This window comes from Neophocaena asiaeorientalis, unplaced genomic scaffold, assembly GCF_003031525.2.
Source record: "Neophocaena asiaeorientalis asiaeorientalis breed wild unplaced genomic scaffold, Neophocaena_asiaeorientalis_V1.1 scaffold345, whole genome shotgun sequence".
NCBI classification, from domain to species: Eukaryota; Metazoa; Chordata; class Mammalia; order Artiodactyla; family Phocoenidae; genus Neophocaena; species Neophocaena asiaeorientalis.
In genome coordinates, this window is record NW_020175181.1 from 2,046,438 (window position 1) to 2,064,637 (window position 18,200).

The following is an 18,200-nucleotide window of genomic DNA, read 5'->3' on the forward strand; positions in this document are numbered from 1 at the left end:
GAGCCGAGCCACGTGATATGCGGGATCTTAATTCCCCAACCAGAGATCGAACCCATACCCCCTGCAGTGGAAGCACAGAGTCCTAACCACTGGACCTCCGGGGAATTCCTACCTTGTACTTATATTGAGCTTAGAGTTTTCAAAGTGCTGTGAAATATCTTCATAACTACTTGAGGTTAACAAGACTAAAATTATTCTTCTTCTTTAGAGAAAGAAACTAAAGCACAGGGAAGTAAAGTGATCGGTTCAAGGCCAAACTGCCCAGAAAGAAGTAGAACTGGAACAGAGCAGAGGTCTTCTGAATCCTAGTAAGGCGCTTTTTCTATTAAGCTATTATTCAAGTAGAAACACCATAATAAAACCAAAATCAAAAGTCATAGTCAATACAGGACCCAGGCAAGGAGAACCTGTCTGGGGATTTTTAGCGCTGGCCAGTGAAGATACATACCTACAGTAGGTTCTGCAAAAGTATGTATTCAACAGTGAAGAAGTCTTTACGAAGGGTCTAAAAGACCATATAAAATCAACAAATTTCCTTCCTTTTTCATTTCATACTGACTGAACAACCTTCTGTTATTAACTGGTTCCACAGTCACACCTATTTCATGCACGCATCCTCTTGTACATGGACTAAGAGGATATTCATTAACAGAGAAGCCTGTCACTGAAAGTTTGAAAAGTTACCTTTTGGCTCCACAGCAGTCTCCAGAGTGTTTGTACGCTAATCATCTCTAGGACTGACAGCCAGTAGCTGATTAAACTGACCAGTAAGGTTCATGGAACCTCCGTGACTCCATCAGGCTCCATATCCCAGAAAGCAGCTGCCTGTCAACATCCTCGAGCCCACCCTACACCATGTACTATTGTTACTGATTGGTCCTATATTGTTTTAATTTAAAGGCAACAGTGATGTTCATGTTGCTCAAAAAAAGGGAGAGTTAGCAAACTAGTTTTGGTTTTTATTCAAAATTCACAAATTTAGATTCTAGAATCTAACTTCTAAATCAGACTTTTTTTTTCTTTTCTTTCTTTTTTTTTTTTTTTACAAATTACTGTACCTGCGGCAGCTCGTAACTGGGAGGAACAGCTCAGAGGTCTCATAGCTGGAAGACAAAATAAAGTGTTTACAAAAAGCAGTACAATTCCATGTCTGTGCAAGATGCTTACACAACCAAATCTAATCTTAAAAAGAAAGTACAAATGAAACTTACAAAATCTGAGGGCCCACTGTGATGTACTGGGAAGATATTTTAAAGTGTAAGTCAAGAGGGAAGTCATTCTTAAATCTAAAAAGACAAGAACAAAAAGACTTTCTGGGTTATTTGAACAATTTGTAGCTTAGAGTGTAGTCTATGATCTCTGATATCTCGTCCATGACTACTATAAAATACTTTAAAATTTACTCTATTACCAACTACCCTTCCTCTAATAATATAATAGCTACACTGACATAGTATGCAAACCACTAATCTAAGCAGTAACCCATCTAATCCTCACAAGGACCTATGAAGTATGCATGATTATTTACACCCTTCGTAAGAGATGAGAAACGGAGGCATACAGGGATTGAAAGACTAGGAAGAGGCAGAGCTGTGATTTGAAGCCAGATAGTCTAGCTCCAGAGTTTATGCTTTTCTCTAGGGCCAAAGGAGTAGAGCCTGCTGGACGTGATCATGAAGCTACCAATGGGAACTTCCTGATTTTGATGGTTGTATTGTGATTATGCAGAATGCCTTATGGAATGTTTGTATTTGAAGGGGATACACACTAAAGTATTCAGAGATAGCGCAGTATCACATCTTAACTACTGGAAGAAAAAGTTCATTCACTGCACTTGCTACTTTTTTATAAGCTTGATATTATTTCAAAATAATAAAAATATAAACCCCTCTATATTAAAATATATTAAATACTTCCCTAAATTCCCAAAAATGAGTTCCTACAAATCAGTAAGAAAAAAATTGGCAAAGGATATGAACAAACTGTTCACAGAAATAGAAATATCAATACAAATGGCTCTTAGATACATGAAAAGATGTTCAATCTCATTCATAAGGGAAATACAAATTAAAACGGCACAGAGGTATAATATTTGACTTAAAGGTCTGATATTCATCATGTGGTAGCCTGCACACACAGGCTCTCTCATATACTGCTGCTGAGGGTGTAAACTGATGGCACCTCCACAGATGCATCACTATGGAGGGCAATTTGGCAATTATTGTAACTGTCAAAAAACTGCAACTGCACCTAACTTTTGATCAGTAATTCCACTTCCCTGAATTTTTATTTACATAGTTGGTCTGTGTAAACAAAAGAATACATCAGAAATGATGAGATGTCACTTTTGAGATTAGGCTGTTAAGAGATCCTGCAGCTCCCGTCTTGGTCCGTCTCTCAGATCACTCGGTCTAGGGGAAGCCAGTTGGCACCTCAGGAGCAGCCCGATGAAGAGGCTCTGGTGATGAGGAACTGACACCTCCTGCCAACAGCCATGTGACTGAGCTTGGAAGTGAATCCTCTAGCACAGACAAGCTTTCAGATGACTACAGCCCTCGCCAGCATTCTGACTGCAACCTCATGAGAAAGTCAAAGTCAGAACGACCCAGCTAATTTGCCCCCAAATCCCTGACCGTCAGAAACTGTATGAGATAATCAATTTTTACTGTTTTAAGCTGCTAAATTTTGGAGTAATTTGTTACACAGCAACAGCCAATATAAAAGCCTTGTTTAACTTTTCTTAGGTCTTCATTGACTAAAAAGAGATGCCCTCTGGCTTCCAAAAAGAAAAAAAAATCACATTTACCAAATATATGGATTGGAAAGAGATGGAGGAGTCCAACCTCTAGGCTTACCAGCCTAGGTATACACAAGGGACTCTGGCCAGGGAGACACAAATTGGCCCATGAGATGGACACCACTTTTCCAGAAGCTACATTTGATGCCACTTGAGTCTGGAATATAAATCCCCATTAGTAAAGTTCCTCTTGAAATAAAATTCATGAAACTAGTCAAGAAAATATTGATTGAAAAAAAGGGGGACCTTGCTCTAACAGATACCAAAACTTTCTATAAAGTACCAGTAATTAAACAGTTCAATTCTGGCACAGTAATAAATGAAACTAATCAACAGAACAGGATGTAGCAAGTTCAGAAGCATACTCATGTGTATGAGAATTTAGTATGTAATAAAGATAACATTTCAAATAAGTGGGAGAAAGGTGAATTACTCAATAGATTTGTTGGGAAAATGGCTAACCATTTGAAAAAAAGTTAGATCCATAGCTCACACTATAAGTACAAATTACAGATGCATTAATCTAAATATATATTTTTCTAGCTTACTACAAGAATATATCAGAGAATATTTTTATAATCTTGGGGAAAGGCTTCCAACATATGGTATAAAACCCAGAGGCCATAATGGAAAAGAATAACTAAAAGAACTGATTAAAGAAGCATTTAAAATATCTACATAGCAAAAGACACTAAAATAAAGTTAAAAGGCAAACAAGAGATTCAGAGAAAGTATTTGTAACATGGAAAACAAAGGGCTAAACCCCATACTCCATAAAGAACTTCTACAAATTACAGGAAAAAGAGAAACAATCTATAATGCAATCTGCGGTTTTCACCCCAATATCCATTTCACACCATTATGTAGTTGTCACATGTGGTTTACATGGGACTGAATCCAGCTCAACTCCAGGGTTTAAACCAATCAGAATAATCTCATTCTCTTTGGTTCAGGCAACCAAGGCCTAAAATAATCGTGCATGGTATTGCCTTGACCACTGGTATCGATTTAGGGATGGTCTTAGTCAGTCTGACATTCAAGTCTTCTGCCTGGAATTCTGGAACATACATCTTTCCTTCTGAGGCTTGGCATGGCTAGAGCAGTTTGCAAACATGATAAAAGCTAGTGTAAAGGTAGAGCTGGTCTCAAAGGAGGACAGAGCTGAAAATTCAGAAAAAAGAAACTAGAGCCCTGATTGAATCATATCTGAAACCCACCTTCCCACTGTGCTTTTCCGTTCTGTGAGTAAACAAATCCCCTTTATTAAGCCAATTTAAGTTTAATTTTCTGTTATTTGCAGCTGGAAGGCTCCTTCCTGAAACATGACCAAAAGGAAAAATGAGCAAATGAGCAATTCACAGAAGAAAAAAAATGTCAAATAAATAAAAATTTAAATGTTCAACCTCACTAACAATAAAATTTTTTAAAAATTAAAACAAGGTCATTTTGGGGTTATTAAGTGGCAAAAATTAAAAATATGGTTAGCACACAATTCTTGTGAGAATGGATTTATTTAAGCACTTCCATATACAGTTGATAAAAGTATAATTGGTAAGGCCTCTTTGGAAGGCAATTTTTATTTCTCTCTCAGATTCTGAATTGTGAATTTCTGAGCCTAGTAATTCTTCTTATTGGTCTTTAAGCAACAGAAATATTCAAGTTGTATATGTAGCAATCATAGATCTCTAGCCAATAGAAATACTCAAGATGTAGATGCACACAGGAGGAAATGGTTAAATAAATTATATTACAAACATACCATGGAATACTGTTCAGCAGTTTGTAAGGAAAAATGAAACATAATGACATACATGTATATACTGACATGCAAAGATGTCCACAACATATATTAAATGAAAAAGCAGGCTGCAGAACAATATATATATAGTAAGACTCCATCTTATGACAGAAAGACGAAAATCCATAAGGCTGAATCTATATCTGGAAGAGATAAAGAGGGACTTTCATTTTATATTCTTCTGTCTTCTTAAAATTTTTTTTACAATGAGCATCTTATTTTTAATGTACAGTATAATTCTAGTTTTATAGAAAATCTGCATATACTAGTATCTTGATAGATGAAAACATACAAATGCATTTTAAAAGTCCAGAAAAATACAAAGCAAATGTTAACAGTCGTTATCTTTGGGTGGTGGAGTTATTGGTATAGTTATTTTCTTTAGACTTCCTGAAGTTTCTGGGAAAAAAATTAAGTAGAATATACATCCCATCAAAAATTAATAAAAAGTAGAGACAGATTTCAAAAGAAAGAAGGACTAAGCAATATATGACCTAGTTATTGTCATCTGCTTTAAGCTTTAAGAAATACATTTTGACTCAAGGATTTGGGGAGCCTGGGTAGGCTTGAGTAGGGTGTGCAACTATAGAAAGATGCATGAAGTTGCAGGAACCTAGGAGCAAGTAACATGAAGAAGGGGCTAAACAAGTAATGAAAGCAAGATAGAGTGGCTCTAACAGCTCATTATTACAGTATCATTAAGACACAGTCCACAATATCCTTAATAGCACAAACACTAAAGGCAAACCGCCCAATCCAAATCCTGGCTGTACCCTAGTTGTATGACCTTAAGCAAGCTACTTAATTTGCAAAAAGGATTCTTGATGACCTCCAAAGGCCATTTTCTTTCTCTGTTTTAGGAGTAAGATGTAGATAATTCATCTGTAAGATGCACCTGTAAACTGTAGATAATTAAAGTACCTACTTCACAGGTTGTTGTGAGGTGTGTATATATATATATATACATATATATATATATATATATATATGGCACTTAGAACAGTGCCTGATACATAGTAAGGGTTATACATGTGTTTGCTATTAATTTTAGTGGGTGATGGTAAGACACAGTGAGAAGCATAACATTTCTGCCGTTGATGGAGCTTATGATTTTGCTCAGAATACAGGAAACAAAAAAATCAAGAGCTAAAAGCGTGACCTAATTCAGGGGATGGCAAACTTCAACCCATGGGCCTCTAGCTAACAACAGATTTTACATTTTTAAAAAGTTGTAGAGCAAAACAAAACAAGGAATATGTGACGGAGATCAATGTGGGTTGTGAAACCTAAACTCTTTACTATCTGGCCCTTTACAGAAAAAGTTTGCCACTCTTGATCTAAACAGTAAGTGCTACACCAAATTAGATGCAGAAAGAGCATTATGTGGGCAGGAGGCAAGCTTTGAACTGTAAAAACCTTATGAGCTGGAGGGCCTTTGGAGGTCATCAAGAATCCTTTCTGCAAATTAAGAGATCACTGCTCATGCAGTTTCTGCTTAAGGTGTTCACAGTGATGGGGGATTCACTATTTGTCTTGAACTTTAAACAGAAACCTCTCTTCTTTCTTTCCATACTCCTCAATTCAGTCTCAACTTCCCTGCCATTTCCCCCTGCCTCTTCCTGCTCCCTCTCCTGCGGAACAGTCAATCTGGTGAACAGTGAGACTTAAATTTATGGCCGAATCCTGGCTCTGCCACCTACCAGAAAATTTACATAATCTCCGAGCCTCCCAAACTTCATCTACAAAATGTAAATAACAATTTTGGGATCGTGAAGATTAAATGAGAGGATGGTGAAAGGGCCTAGAGGGCCCTCGACATTACTTTTTGTAGTCAATCACTTGATTCCAGGACTCAAGCCTATCTTTCCAGCACAAAAACAGCTTTCAGGCAACGCAGAGCTCTTGACTAGAAGTTAACAGACCTCTAGGCCTATTTCTACCACCTGTGGCCATGGGTAAACTCACTCACCCTGATTCATGGGCTTCACCGATAAAGTGAAGGGGATGATGAATGACCGGATGATCTCCGGGTCCCCTCCGGATTAGAAAATAATCTTGAGCCCTGGATCTCGGAGCGGGACACAGGCATGTCTCAGCTCCTCCCACATTCGAGTCCCGAAAAAGCCAAACGACCGAGACTCACCCTCGGTAACATAAAAGGGGAAAACCCCGGGCCCTGTACCGAATCTCTATCGCCGCCGGCCTGGCTCCAGGCAAAGCAGGCGAAACAACAACATTGGAACACAGGCCAGCGCTTTAAACCGACACAAACACAAGCCAACAGTTCGTTAACATGCGGTGATAAATTAAAAGACAAAGGCAACACCGCTGCTCTGAGCTACAGACCGAACGCTAGGCCAAATTACTGCCCAAATTGCACTGGTACGGGAGAGCCCCATTGAGAAGCTTCCTTCCGCTCCCTCGAACTCCACAGCCCCAGGGAGAGGAGGAGGCCGCGGGCATAGTAGGTGGGAAAGGAAGTGCGGACCTCGCCGGGGAAAGGCCAGGCGGAAAGCCGAGGGCACGCGCCTTCTCACCTTAGCTCGCGTGGGCTCAAACTCCTACTGCCAGCAAGGTTTGGATCCGAGCGACGGGCCCCGACTGGATCAAGGGGCGGGCCCTGCCGAGAAAGGACCCTTCAACCTTCCCACCGGCTCCGCGGGCTTCGCAGGCCTTCCGGGCTGCCCTCCGGTTGCCTGACTGGAAAATCCAGAACTCTGTCCCTCTTCTTCCCTGACCTTCCTTCCTCCCCGCGGAGAAGGTGTCCTTTCCGCCCGGTTAGCCAGGAGCAAAGGGCGAGGTTAAGGAACCGGCGGCAGCTCGCCATAGCGGTTTTAGTCAGGCAGTACATCGGGCACCTGGCCAGAGCCAGGCTACGGAAAGAAAAGTCCTCTGCTTGGCTCCCCCGACTTGAAGCGCCTTCCACTTTCGTCCTCTCCTGCTCAAGATGGTGGCTTCCCGGGCAGTTGGCAGCCTCAGCCGCTTCACTGCCTCCAGAATGCTCCGTTGCCCAGGTGAGGCCTGGTTGAGGGCGCCCAACAGCCCCGGGCAGAACTCCTACGGAGACCCGAGCTTCCCCGGAGCCTCGTCTCCCCATCGCTGCCACCTCCCCGCCCCGGCCCAGGGTCCCAGCCCTGGATAAGAGGGAGGGATGCTGCTCTGGGATCTGGTCTCTTGTTCCCTGGCGCAGGGACTGACATTTCCTCTCTCATGAGTCCTGCAGCGATTTCGGGCTCCATAAGCCCTAATGTTTCTGAGCCCTGTCCACCCGGTCTGGCACTTTCCGCTGGTCTCCTCATTTCATTTAATGATGGCCTTGAGCCTGTTCCTACGAGATTAGGAGGACTAGGACAGTCCAGTCTGTCACATCTTTGTGGCTCCATTGCACCTTGCCTGTAACAAGAGGCATCTTAAAACCGTGTGTGAAATTAACCAGCCTTGCAAATTACTGCCATTCCCTGCCCCTTTTCCCCAAAACCTTTTTTGTACCTATTACCACACTTCAATAGGAAGCTCAACTCTTGCAGTTCCAATAATCCCAGTATGAATGTATAATATATTGATTTTCAAGGGGTAGGTTCTGCAATTTGCTAGAAGAAGCATTTTTTTTAAATTACGTAGATACTCTCTTTCTTAAGGAGCAAGGTGTTAGATAATTTTACAACTATTTCTACCCTTGTTTCTGACGATACCCAGTTAGCTTGCATTAGCTGTATTGTCTTTTTGTCTTCAAACTGGCAGTGAAAGAGTTAAAGTGGGTGACTGTGGAAAATCAAGCATTTTCCTTCCATCTCAAATCTTAAGGTGAAATGTGACTTTTTATTGCATGTTGTACTTAATATCGGTTACTTAATTAGAAATATAATTTGTAATATGCCTTCCTCCTTCTGAACCCCCCCGGGGTAATACCGCCTGCTGTTTTTGGAGGAGTGCCTGGAATCTCCCTTTATTGTAAGGGACTAATTTCGAATGATTGAATCTCTTCTGCTTTCTTATTTCGACCAATGTTTTTAGTCTCCACAGGACTGCTTTGTGTGTGTGTGTGCGCGCATCAATCATAAGATTACAGAAAATTGAAATGCTGTGAAGACTGGGGAAAGGGATTAAGAAAAAAAGAATCACCCATTCCCTTACTACTCACATACCTACTGTTAGCATTTGGTCATGTGACCTGACAGTTTGTCTATTTTCCACATTTTTGGTTTAACACTTTAAAAATATCAAATGTATATTATTGAGCTTCCCCTCCATTGATTTTAAGGTAATGCAATTAAAAGCATTAAATTTGGAGTCTGACTTCTGGGTTTGAATCTAGCTCTGCCTTTTACCCTCTGGTGACCTCGGGCAAGTAATTTCTGTGTCTGTTTTCTCATTTGTGAAATGGGGAATAATACCACCTTGTGAGCTTTAAAGGAGTTATTTTAGGTGTAAAGCAGTTTTTCGTGGAGTAAGTGCTACTATTAACGTTAATAAACGTTAGCTGTTATAACTCTTTCCTGCCCTGAAGAACTATGATTCTATTGATACAGATATGAGACTTTTTTAAAGTAATTTTTACATTTTACATGTGATAAAAGGTTACAAGCCTAGTTTTTCTATGTTTTTTTATAGAAATATATATACACACATGTGTGTATATATTTTGCATTGTGTTTTAACCTATAAGAAAATATGGCTTGGGGAAGGAGGGTTAAATTGGGAGACTGGGATTGACATATACACGCTACCATATATAAAACAGGTAACTAATAAGAACCTACTGTATAGCACAGGGGAACTCTACTCAATACTCTGTAATGACCTATATGGGAATAGAATCTAAAAAAGAGTGGGTATATGTATATGTATAGCTGATTCACTTTGCTGTACAGCAGAAACTAACACAACATGGTAAATCAACTATACTCCAGTAAAAATTAATTTTAAAAATTAAAAAAATATAGCTTATTATAGCTATTGCTCCTTTTAGTAGCAATGTATAAATTTTGAAAAAAAGTCTAGAAAGTGAATTTAAAATTACCTGCACACCTGGATTGCCATTTAGACTCAACAGACTAACCCTAACCCTAACCCTAACTGAAAGTCTTTGCCAAGGCATTGCCAAACATTTAATGAGATTATGACGTTTAATGATGGATGATTAAAATCTCTTGATGCTGCTTTGTATTTCTTGAAGTTTTGACCCATTCCTGCCTGAGTGCTATAATTCTGAGTATGACTATCAAATGAAAATCACATCTTGACCAAAATATCTTGTTTATTTCCCACTCTTACTCTAAATTCAAATTCCTGATTACCTAAGTGGTAGAATAATTTCACAGGAAAAGAATTGGAGGCAAATACCTTAGTAGATGGTGTATATTTAAATTTGACTCTCACTTCCTTAATCCTGTCCCTTCCCCCGGTACTAAATATTGAGAAAAGCTGTTGATTGTTACAACAAAAGTAACACTTTCATATTTGAAATTTGTGTTAGGGTAATCCAGCTCTCTGCACTGCTGTAGTCTTCGATCTTGTAGGTATCTTGTAGGTATCTTCTGGAGTTAAATTATTTAAATGATTACAAAGTAGGCCAGAGGTTTCTCTCTCTTTTGCTGGCACAGGAAATATAGGCTAAAGTTCACCCAGCTGCTCTACAGCAGGGGTCCCCAACCCCCGGGGCTGCAGGCGAGTGCCGCCTGAACCATCCCACACCCCACACCCCCACCAGTCCCTAGAAAAATTGTCTTCCATGAAACCTGTCCCTGGGGCCCAAAAGGTTGGGGACTGCTGCTCTAAAGTAAGCTCTCCTAATTAGGAAGTGAGGAAGGCTGGATTCCAAAAGCAAAGCTACCGAGTACTTCAACTTGATTTAGTTGACTGTGGTTTGAAATTGTTTTCCAGACATGTTTGTACATTTGCTGGTTTTTTCTTTGTTTCTTGTCTCTATTGATTTAGAGGAGGTTTTGTGTATGTCTATATGGGGGGGGGGGAAGGTAGGTTAGTGGATGAGAGTTTATGGTTTATAAGCTAATGAGCTCAAACCTGTTGTCTCAAATATTTGGTCTTCACAATTACAACCCACGTCCAAGCCCCTTCACCTGCTCTGTTTTCTTTTTTCCTTAGGCACTTATCTTCTAACATATTTATTTCCATATTTATTTTTATTGTCTTTTATCTGTCTTTCCACCCCATCTTCTCCCACCCTGCATTCCTGATCAGTTCCTTCTCACTAATTCAGTTTACCCTGTTCTAGCTAGAATTGCCTATTATCTGGCTCCCCTCCCACAGAATTTCTACTTTATAGGGAAACTCCTTTCTATACCAGGCCTGTTTTCACCTCCTCCACAAAGACAGGGATTTTTGTCTTTCTGTTCACTCTAGGCCACACTAGATTTTTGTTGTGGAATATAAATGACTATGAGATGATGTTGGAGGAGATTACAGTTTAGTTGGGGGAAACACCTGCTACAGATGCAACGATTAGAGAACAAAACAGTGAGTAATAAAGATAAAATTTGGGCAGGGAAGGCAAAGATACTTGTAGACAGAATCTCAAGATAAGGCTTTGTGGAGCCATGATACAGATATAAAGAAGGAAGAGTCACAAACACAGATGACACAGATCTCAAATGATGGAAAAGCAAAGGGAAGTTTATCATTAGTGAAGTAGAGGCACTGGAGATTGAAGAGATGGCTGGCTTCTCTTATCATAATTTACTTTGGTGTAGGACTTTGACTTATAGGTACTTTTATAATCATTACATCACTTTTACTCTATAAGAACACTGAAATGCTCTGAGAGACTTGTACGTGGTCATACAACTAGTAAATAATAAACTTGATGGTCGAACCCACAGCTTTGGACTCTCGGGTCCTTTGTCTTTGCACCATGAGGGCTGACTTGGGTTGCTTAAAGAAAAACAAATGCAGACAGAACCAGCGATCACCCCACTCTGGTTCTGGTGCCATCTAGTTTTTTTTTTTTAAATAGTATGTTGTTTTGCCTTTGAAAGCAGTATAAAGCTGCTTTTTCCTGTGCCTTTGCTTCCCCTCCTTTAAAGAACTGCAGGATAGAGAGAAACATGGAGCCTCTAAAGCCCCTTGATTTTATTTTTCATGACACTGGAAAGTCCATCTCTCCATAGAAATGCAAGAGGACCTGGCTGGAGAACATGCTTGAGATATATTTGGAATACATTTGGGACTAACATTATGGATCGCTTTGTAGATTACTTATTTCTTAGTGTATTTGTTTCCTATTGTGGCCCTAAATTTCCACAAGCTTAGTGTCTGAAACAATAGAAATTTATTATCTTACAGTTACAGATGTCAGAAATGAGTCTCACTGGGTTAAAATCAAAGGTGTTGGCAGGGCTGTGTTCATTCTGGATGCTCTAAGGGAAAATCCATTTCGTTGCCTTTTCTAGCTTCCAGAGGCTGCCTGCATTCCTTGACTTCTTCAAAGCCAGCAAAATGAGTTCTCGTGCTGCCATCTCTGGTTCTTTTGCCTTTTCTCCTCCTTTGTAGTTTCATGGGGTGTACCTGAATAATCCAGGCTAATCACCCTGTATTAAGGTCAGCTAATTAGCCACCTTAATTCCATTTGCAGCCTTTATTTCCCTTTGCCATATAACCTAACATACTGGGTTTCTGGGGACATGGGCATCCTTGAGAGGCCATTCTTCCACCCACCACATTTAGTATCCAGATAATCATTTGACCTGATAATTGAAACAAAAAGATACAGCAGTGGTCACAATAATGGCTTAGAACACTTTGTTTTGTTGTGGTTGTTATAAAGTCCAGCTTTGTTATGTATAGCAGGTACTATGGAAATTCTGTTTTGTAAAATAATTAATTTTGAAATATCTTTTTCTTGCAGGTTATATTTGCCGCAGCTTTACAAGGTCCTCTGCTTTGCTGAGTAAGTTTAATTTCTCGTTGACATGCTTACATTGCTTTTTATACTTATTTGGCAATAAACATGTTTACAAATAAATTTTCCTTCTCTTTTTAGCCAGAACCCATATTAACTATGGAGTCAAAGGGGACGTAGCAGTTATTCGAATTAACTCACCCAATTCGAAGGTACCTAATGCAACTTGCTGCAGTTTATTTCTACTCACTACATTCATTAATCCAGTCCTGAATGGCAAAGAAAGAAATCCACCAATTTGGCAGTAATCTTATCACATGAACTTACAGTTTTGATGGTTAGAGTTTGAGAAATTGCCCAAGGAGTGCAGTTTTCTGCAGCAGAGGTCCTTGTTTAAGAATTCCTCCTAGTTGACTTTAGTTAATCCAGATTAACATCAAGGATTAATAAAACTATCCTTTTGTTACACTGTAGAATGATAAGGTGGTTTATTAGATAAGAAGCAAATTATAAGCTTTGTTTATAAGAATTAAAACTGACCTACCCATCTTAACTATGAGGTTATTAAATTGGCTTCCTTAACCTGCCTGACATAAGTCATTATTCATAGTAAGTTGGCTGGGTTAAATGTCGTTAAGTTTCCTACGGGACCTGAATGACCCAGTGCAGTTCATATATTAGAAATCAAGTTCTGTTCAAAGTGGAGCTTCATTTGTTTTTGGCAACTTCAAAAAAGCATGCAGCATTAATCCAGTCTTTTGCCAAGAAGAGCTTTACTGCAGGAACTCATGCTTTTCCCTCACCTAAAGTTGGTGTAAAGATTTCATATTTCAGAAATCTTATTACCAGAGGCCTCAATGAAGTAGGAGGGCCTAGATGTAAGCAATTAACAACTATCACAAATTAAGGAAAGTAAGAGGCAGTCCCCCTCACTAGAGTAAATCTTAGCATTTACTGAGCAATGATTCAAACTTAAGATATGTTTTGTAAGTTGACCATTTTTCCTGAACACAAAAATAACAGATGCCTATAGTAGCACATTTTAAAGCAATAAAGAGGAGAATAACAATCATTCATGCTCCAAACCCAAAGATAACCACTTTTAATATTTAATCCAGTTTCAGCAAATAATATTCTAAAAATTAAGATCATACTATATGTCTAATTTTTTTTTTTTTTTTTGCGGTACGCAGGCCTCTCACTGTTGTGGCCTCTCCCGTTGCGGAGCACAGGCTCCGGACACACAGGCTTAGCGGCCATGGCTCACGGGCCCAGCCGCTCTGCGGCATGTGGGATCTTCCCGTACCGGGGCACGAACCCATGTCCCCTGCATCAGCAGGCGGACTCTCAACCACTGCGCCACCAGGGAAGCCCTATATGTCTAATTTTGATTTCTTTTTTTCCTTAACATTATACAAATTTTTTCCATGCTGATAAATGTTTGTAGACTTAATTATAGCCTGCATGTGATTGAAACTTAGGAATATGACCTCCTCAGGAATACGAGTTCCTCCTTTAAGTAGAAATATTTTTAGAGGGAGGGGTACTTACAGTTGCCCAAAGCAGTTGAATAGACAGCTGCTGGGTTGTTTGTTTGTTTGTTTCCCTGTCTCTTTCTTTTAACAGTATATTTCTCCTGGTTAAACATATTTCCTATAATCAAAATAGCATTTGATGGTGATTTGCACATCTATTACTTCGAATTTAAACCCTTAGATTTATATGTATTTCCCTTTGGTAGGTGAATACTCTGGGTCAAGAAGTGCATTCAGAGTTCATAGAAGTAATGAATGAAGTCTGGTCTAGCAATCAAATCAGAAGTGCTGTCCTTATCTCATCAAAGCCAGGGTGCTTCATTGCAGGTGCCGATCTCAAGTAAGTTTTAGGAACTTTGAAGTCACCTTTTACCTTGGCTAATGGTATGTTTTTTTAGGCCTAATCATTTCTCATTTTAAAAGAAGGTAGAAGTAAATATTCTCTGCAAGTTTTTTTAAAGTTATTTTCATGAGTTTAATAAAGTTAATAAAAAAGAAGGACTTGTTGCTTAAACCTTATAAAACTGAATACAGCCTTTCTTTGAAGAAGTTGAAGTAGTAGTTCAAGGAGCAATGTTTGAGTAGAATGAAAATAAACTAACAATGAGATGCCCTTTTTTTCATCCACCAGACCAGCAAACATTTAAAAGTTTGAAAATATATTAGCAAGGACTTGGGAAAATGAGAAAGTTAAATATTACTAGTAGGAATGCAAATTGGTATAGCCACTTTGGAGAGTAATTTGATAAAATTTAGTAAAACTGAAAATGCACATATCATATATTCAAGTGATATGGTATATATCTAGGTATATATGCTAGAGAAATCCCACCCTTTGGTTTTAAGGACCCACGCATGCGTAGGCATGTTCAGTCCTGTGTAGTTTTTTTAAAATAGTGAAGAATTTGAAACAAGCTAAACGTCAGTCATGAGGGAAATAGATAAGTAAATGTGGAATATTCACAAGATAAAATAGTACAAAAACAATTCAAAGGAACTAACTAGATCTACGGCATAATGTTAGAACTCAAAAACATAATGTTAAGTTAAAAAAAAAGCAAGTTACAGAATGTTTGATACTGTTTATAGTTTATATAAACATTTTTAAACCATACATGAATACTTCTCTGTATTATTTATGGATACAAATATGTAGTTGGTTTGAGGAATACACTACAGACATGAAAATGGTTGTTTCAGGGTAAATGAATTGGCTGGTAGAACTTCAGGGGTCAAAGGCTACTTTACCAATACAGCTAATATTTTCTTTTTTTTTTTCAATGATATAATATACGTATATATAACTTCTTTAAAATTCTTTAAAGCAAAAGTAAGGAGGAGAGCTGATACCTTAATATTAGTTTACTGGGTTAAAATGTTAATGGTTGTTAATGCTGTCAAAATATGGGTATTTGTTATATTATATTATTTTTTGCAGTTTAGGCAATGATAGCCAGCATTATTGGCTTAGTAATTTGTATGTATGGTGTTTGTATATTTTTAAACTTTGTTCAATATTGTATACCCTTCTTTTTTTATGTATAGTAATTAGAAATTCATAAATATTCTGTTTGTGTATGTTTATTTTTTAGAAAAAGCAAAGTTATCTCCATCAAGTGCTTTTTCTTCTAGCTTGGTTATTTAAGCCTAGTAAGACACTGATGTACCTGGTAGTAGCTACCTAAATCCATAGGAAAATACTTGTAGCTTGTGTGGGGCTAGCTGAACAACTCCCAGCATATAAAATGACAGAAAATTCGTTGTCTTTGGTCAAAAGTAAAAAACCCACAGCTTAAATGTGTTCAGAAACAGTAAGTAGCAAATGAAACAAACTGAAATTAAAGGACATTGAGGACAACATTATTGTAATAGAAGCCTTTTTTTCTGTCATTCTGATTGATGTTTAATCCGAAAGCTACCTGATAGTGAAAATGTTTAATCTGCTTGTGAAAATATTTACCAGAAGATGATTTTCTCATGTACAGAGCTTTGTAATCTACTGATTTGTTACCAAAACAAACACAAATTATTCAGCGTGTTTTGTTTCATGTTCTCTGAATCCAGAAATTTAACACTCTTTATCGAGAGGTGATGTCACTGATATTAGTGCTATCTGAGGCAAAATCATTCTTAAACTTCTGAGTGTTTGAAGATTCACTACTGAATATTGATATATGATAGGATAAGGATATGGTGGATGAAGTATTGAACAAAATAGGTTATGGTTTTATCTTTGGTTTCTTTTGGTTTTCTTCTCTCATGTTTACTGCAGCATGTTAACTGCTTGCACGACCTCTCAAGAGGTAACACAAATATCACAGGAAGCACAGAGAATGTTTGAGAAAGTTGAGAAGTCCACAAAGCCTATTGTGGCTGCCATCAATGGATCCTGCTTAGGAGGAGGACTTGAGGTACAGATTTATTCCAAAGTCATTGAGACAACGGTCCAGCTCATTGTTGGGATTCACCTGCTGCAAACCTTTAGCTACTATTTTGCCTTAAAACAAGTTGTTGAGGGAGAATCAGCTTTGTTTTTAGTTACCAAATTTCTGGATAGGTTTTTATCCTTATTCTCATGGCACAGAGCAAGTGAACCAAAGTGTCATGTTTTCATTTACAAACTGAGAAGATTTTGAACTAGATCTCTAAGGTCCCTATCAATTCTAAAAAACCTTGTTAAAGTTTGCAAGGCAAAGATTGAGAAGTGTGATTCATGCTGTTGAGCTACTGAAGTCTAGTTGAGACACATAATGCATAATGTACGTCAAGTGTTTTGTGAGTAGTAAAGATGGTAAATAACACAAGATTTGAGAGAAGAGATGCTTACCAAGCTGGAGCATGTAAGAAAGAAGGAGGGGAAAAGAAAATAACATTTATTGAACATTTATCACATGCTGGGTTCTATACTAGACACTTTCACGTGTATTAATTAAGGAAACCTGTGTCTGGTCCGTAAAGATAGGCAGAATTTGATTAACCAGAAAGTAGTGGGAAAACATTCCACATGTGGCATGGTGTGAGCAAAGACAAGGATAAACAAAGCCTAATTAGGGCACCATAAGTAGGCCTGCTTGGTTGAAGAGTCTTTACATCGTACAGGGTTTCTTAACCTGGGGTGCGTATATAATTGTGTGTGCATTTTTCTGTTGAGAGCTTCCATACCTTTCAGCAGATTTTCAAGGAGATCTGCAACCCAAAAAGAGGTTGATAACTTAGGGGAAAGGTATGAAGTAAGGCCAGAAAGGTAAATTGTAGGAAGCATCAAATGCCAGCCTAAGGAATTTCAGTTTATTCTGGGGGCACATTCCTGCTTTATGAGTAATATTTAGACCCTCACATATCCTAAGATGTTACAAAGTTACATTTTTTAACACTCTAATTTTCTTTCATTTGTTTGAAGCTTGCCATTTCATGCCAATACAGAATAGCAACAAAAGATAAGAAAACAGTTCTGGGTTCCCCTGAAGTCTTGCTAGGAATCCTACCAGGAGCGGGAGGCACACAAAGGCTACCCAAAATGGTGAGTTTAAAATACCCATGTGAACTTGAGAACCTCGGTCCTATGTGCCCCTTTAGATCTATTTCCTCTGTACAAAAGGTATAATATGGGTATTCATTGTAAAATTTAGAAACTGGACTTCCCTGGTGGTGCAGTGGTTAAGAATCTGCCTGCCAATGCAGGAGACACAGGTTCAAGCCCTGGTCCGGGAAGATCCCACATGCCGCGGAGCAACTAATAAGCCCGTGCGCCACAACTGCTGAGCCTGCGCTCTAGAGCCCGTGAGCCACAACTACTGAGCCCACGTGCCACAACTATTGAAGCCTGCACACGTAGAGCCCGTGCTCCGCAACAAGAGAAGCCACCGCAGTGAGAAGCCTGCGCACCACAACAAAGAGCAGCCCCCGCTCGCCGCAACTAGAGAAAGCCCGCATGCAGCAAAAAAGTCCCAACGCAGCCAAAAATAAATAAATAAACAAATAAATAAATAAAAAAAATTTAGCACTTCCCTCGTGGCGCAGTGGTTGAGAGTCCGCCTGCCGATGCAGGGGACACGGGTCCGTGCCCCGATCCGGGAAGATCCCACATGCCGCGGAGCGGCTGGGCCCGTGAGCCATGGCCCGTGAGCCATGGCCACTGAGCCTGCGCGTCCGGAGCCTGTGCTTCTCAACGGGAGAGGCCACAACAGTGAGAGGCCCGCGTACCACAAAAAA

At 39.1% G+C, this 18,200-nt stretch overlaps 2 protein-coding genes across 5 annotated transcripts in view; one reads left to right on the forward strand and one right to left on the reverse strand.

Moving 5' to 3' along the window:
• HADHB (hydroxyacyl-CoA dehydrogenase trifunctional multienzyme complex subunit beta) overlaps positions 1-7,247 on the reverse strand; it is a 38,556-nt gene extending 31,309 nt beyond the window's left edge. Inside the window, exons 1-4 of one of the 4 annotated variants that reach the window (XM_024764534.1) lie at positions 7,133-7,246; positions 4,015-4,112; positions 1,212-1,286; positions 1,059-1,103 (exon numbers count right to left, since the gene is read on the reverse strand). In XM_024764534.1, the coding sequence (XP_024620302.1) occupies positions 1,059-1,103; positions 1,212-1,278 (112 nt within the window). In that variant the 5' untranslated portion in view covers positions 1,279-1,286; positions 4,015-4,112; positions 7,133-7,246. Of the gene's footprint in view, positions 1-1,058; positions 1,104-1,211; positions 1,287-4,014; positions 4,113-7,132 lie in introns of those variants that run through there. The other 3 variants (XM_024764532.1, XM_024764533.1, XM_024764535.1) reach the window with 3 other exon arrangements.
• A 194-nt stretch (positions 7,248-7,441) lies between these two features.
• Positions 7,442-18,200, forward strand: part of HADHA (hydroxyacyl-CoA dehydrogenase trifunctional multienzyme complex subunit alpha) — a 47,460-nt gene continuing 36,701 nt past the window's right edge. The window contains exons 1-6 of the mRNA XM_024764531.1: positions 7,442-7,609; positions 12,460-12,501; positions 12,595-12,665; positions 14,195-14,328; positions 16,261-16,399; positions 17,389-17,508. Of these exons, the coding sequence (XP_024620299.1) occupies positions 7,543-7,609; positions 12,460-12,501; positions 12,595-12,665; positions 14,195-14,328; positions 16,261-16,399; positions 17,389-17,508 (573 nt within the window). The 5' untranslated portion in view covers positions 7,442-7,542. The remainder of the gene's footprint in view (positions 7,610-12,459; positions 12,502-12,594; positions 12,666-14,194; positions 14,329-16,260; positions 16,400-17,388; positions 17,509-18,200) is intronic.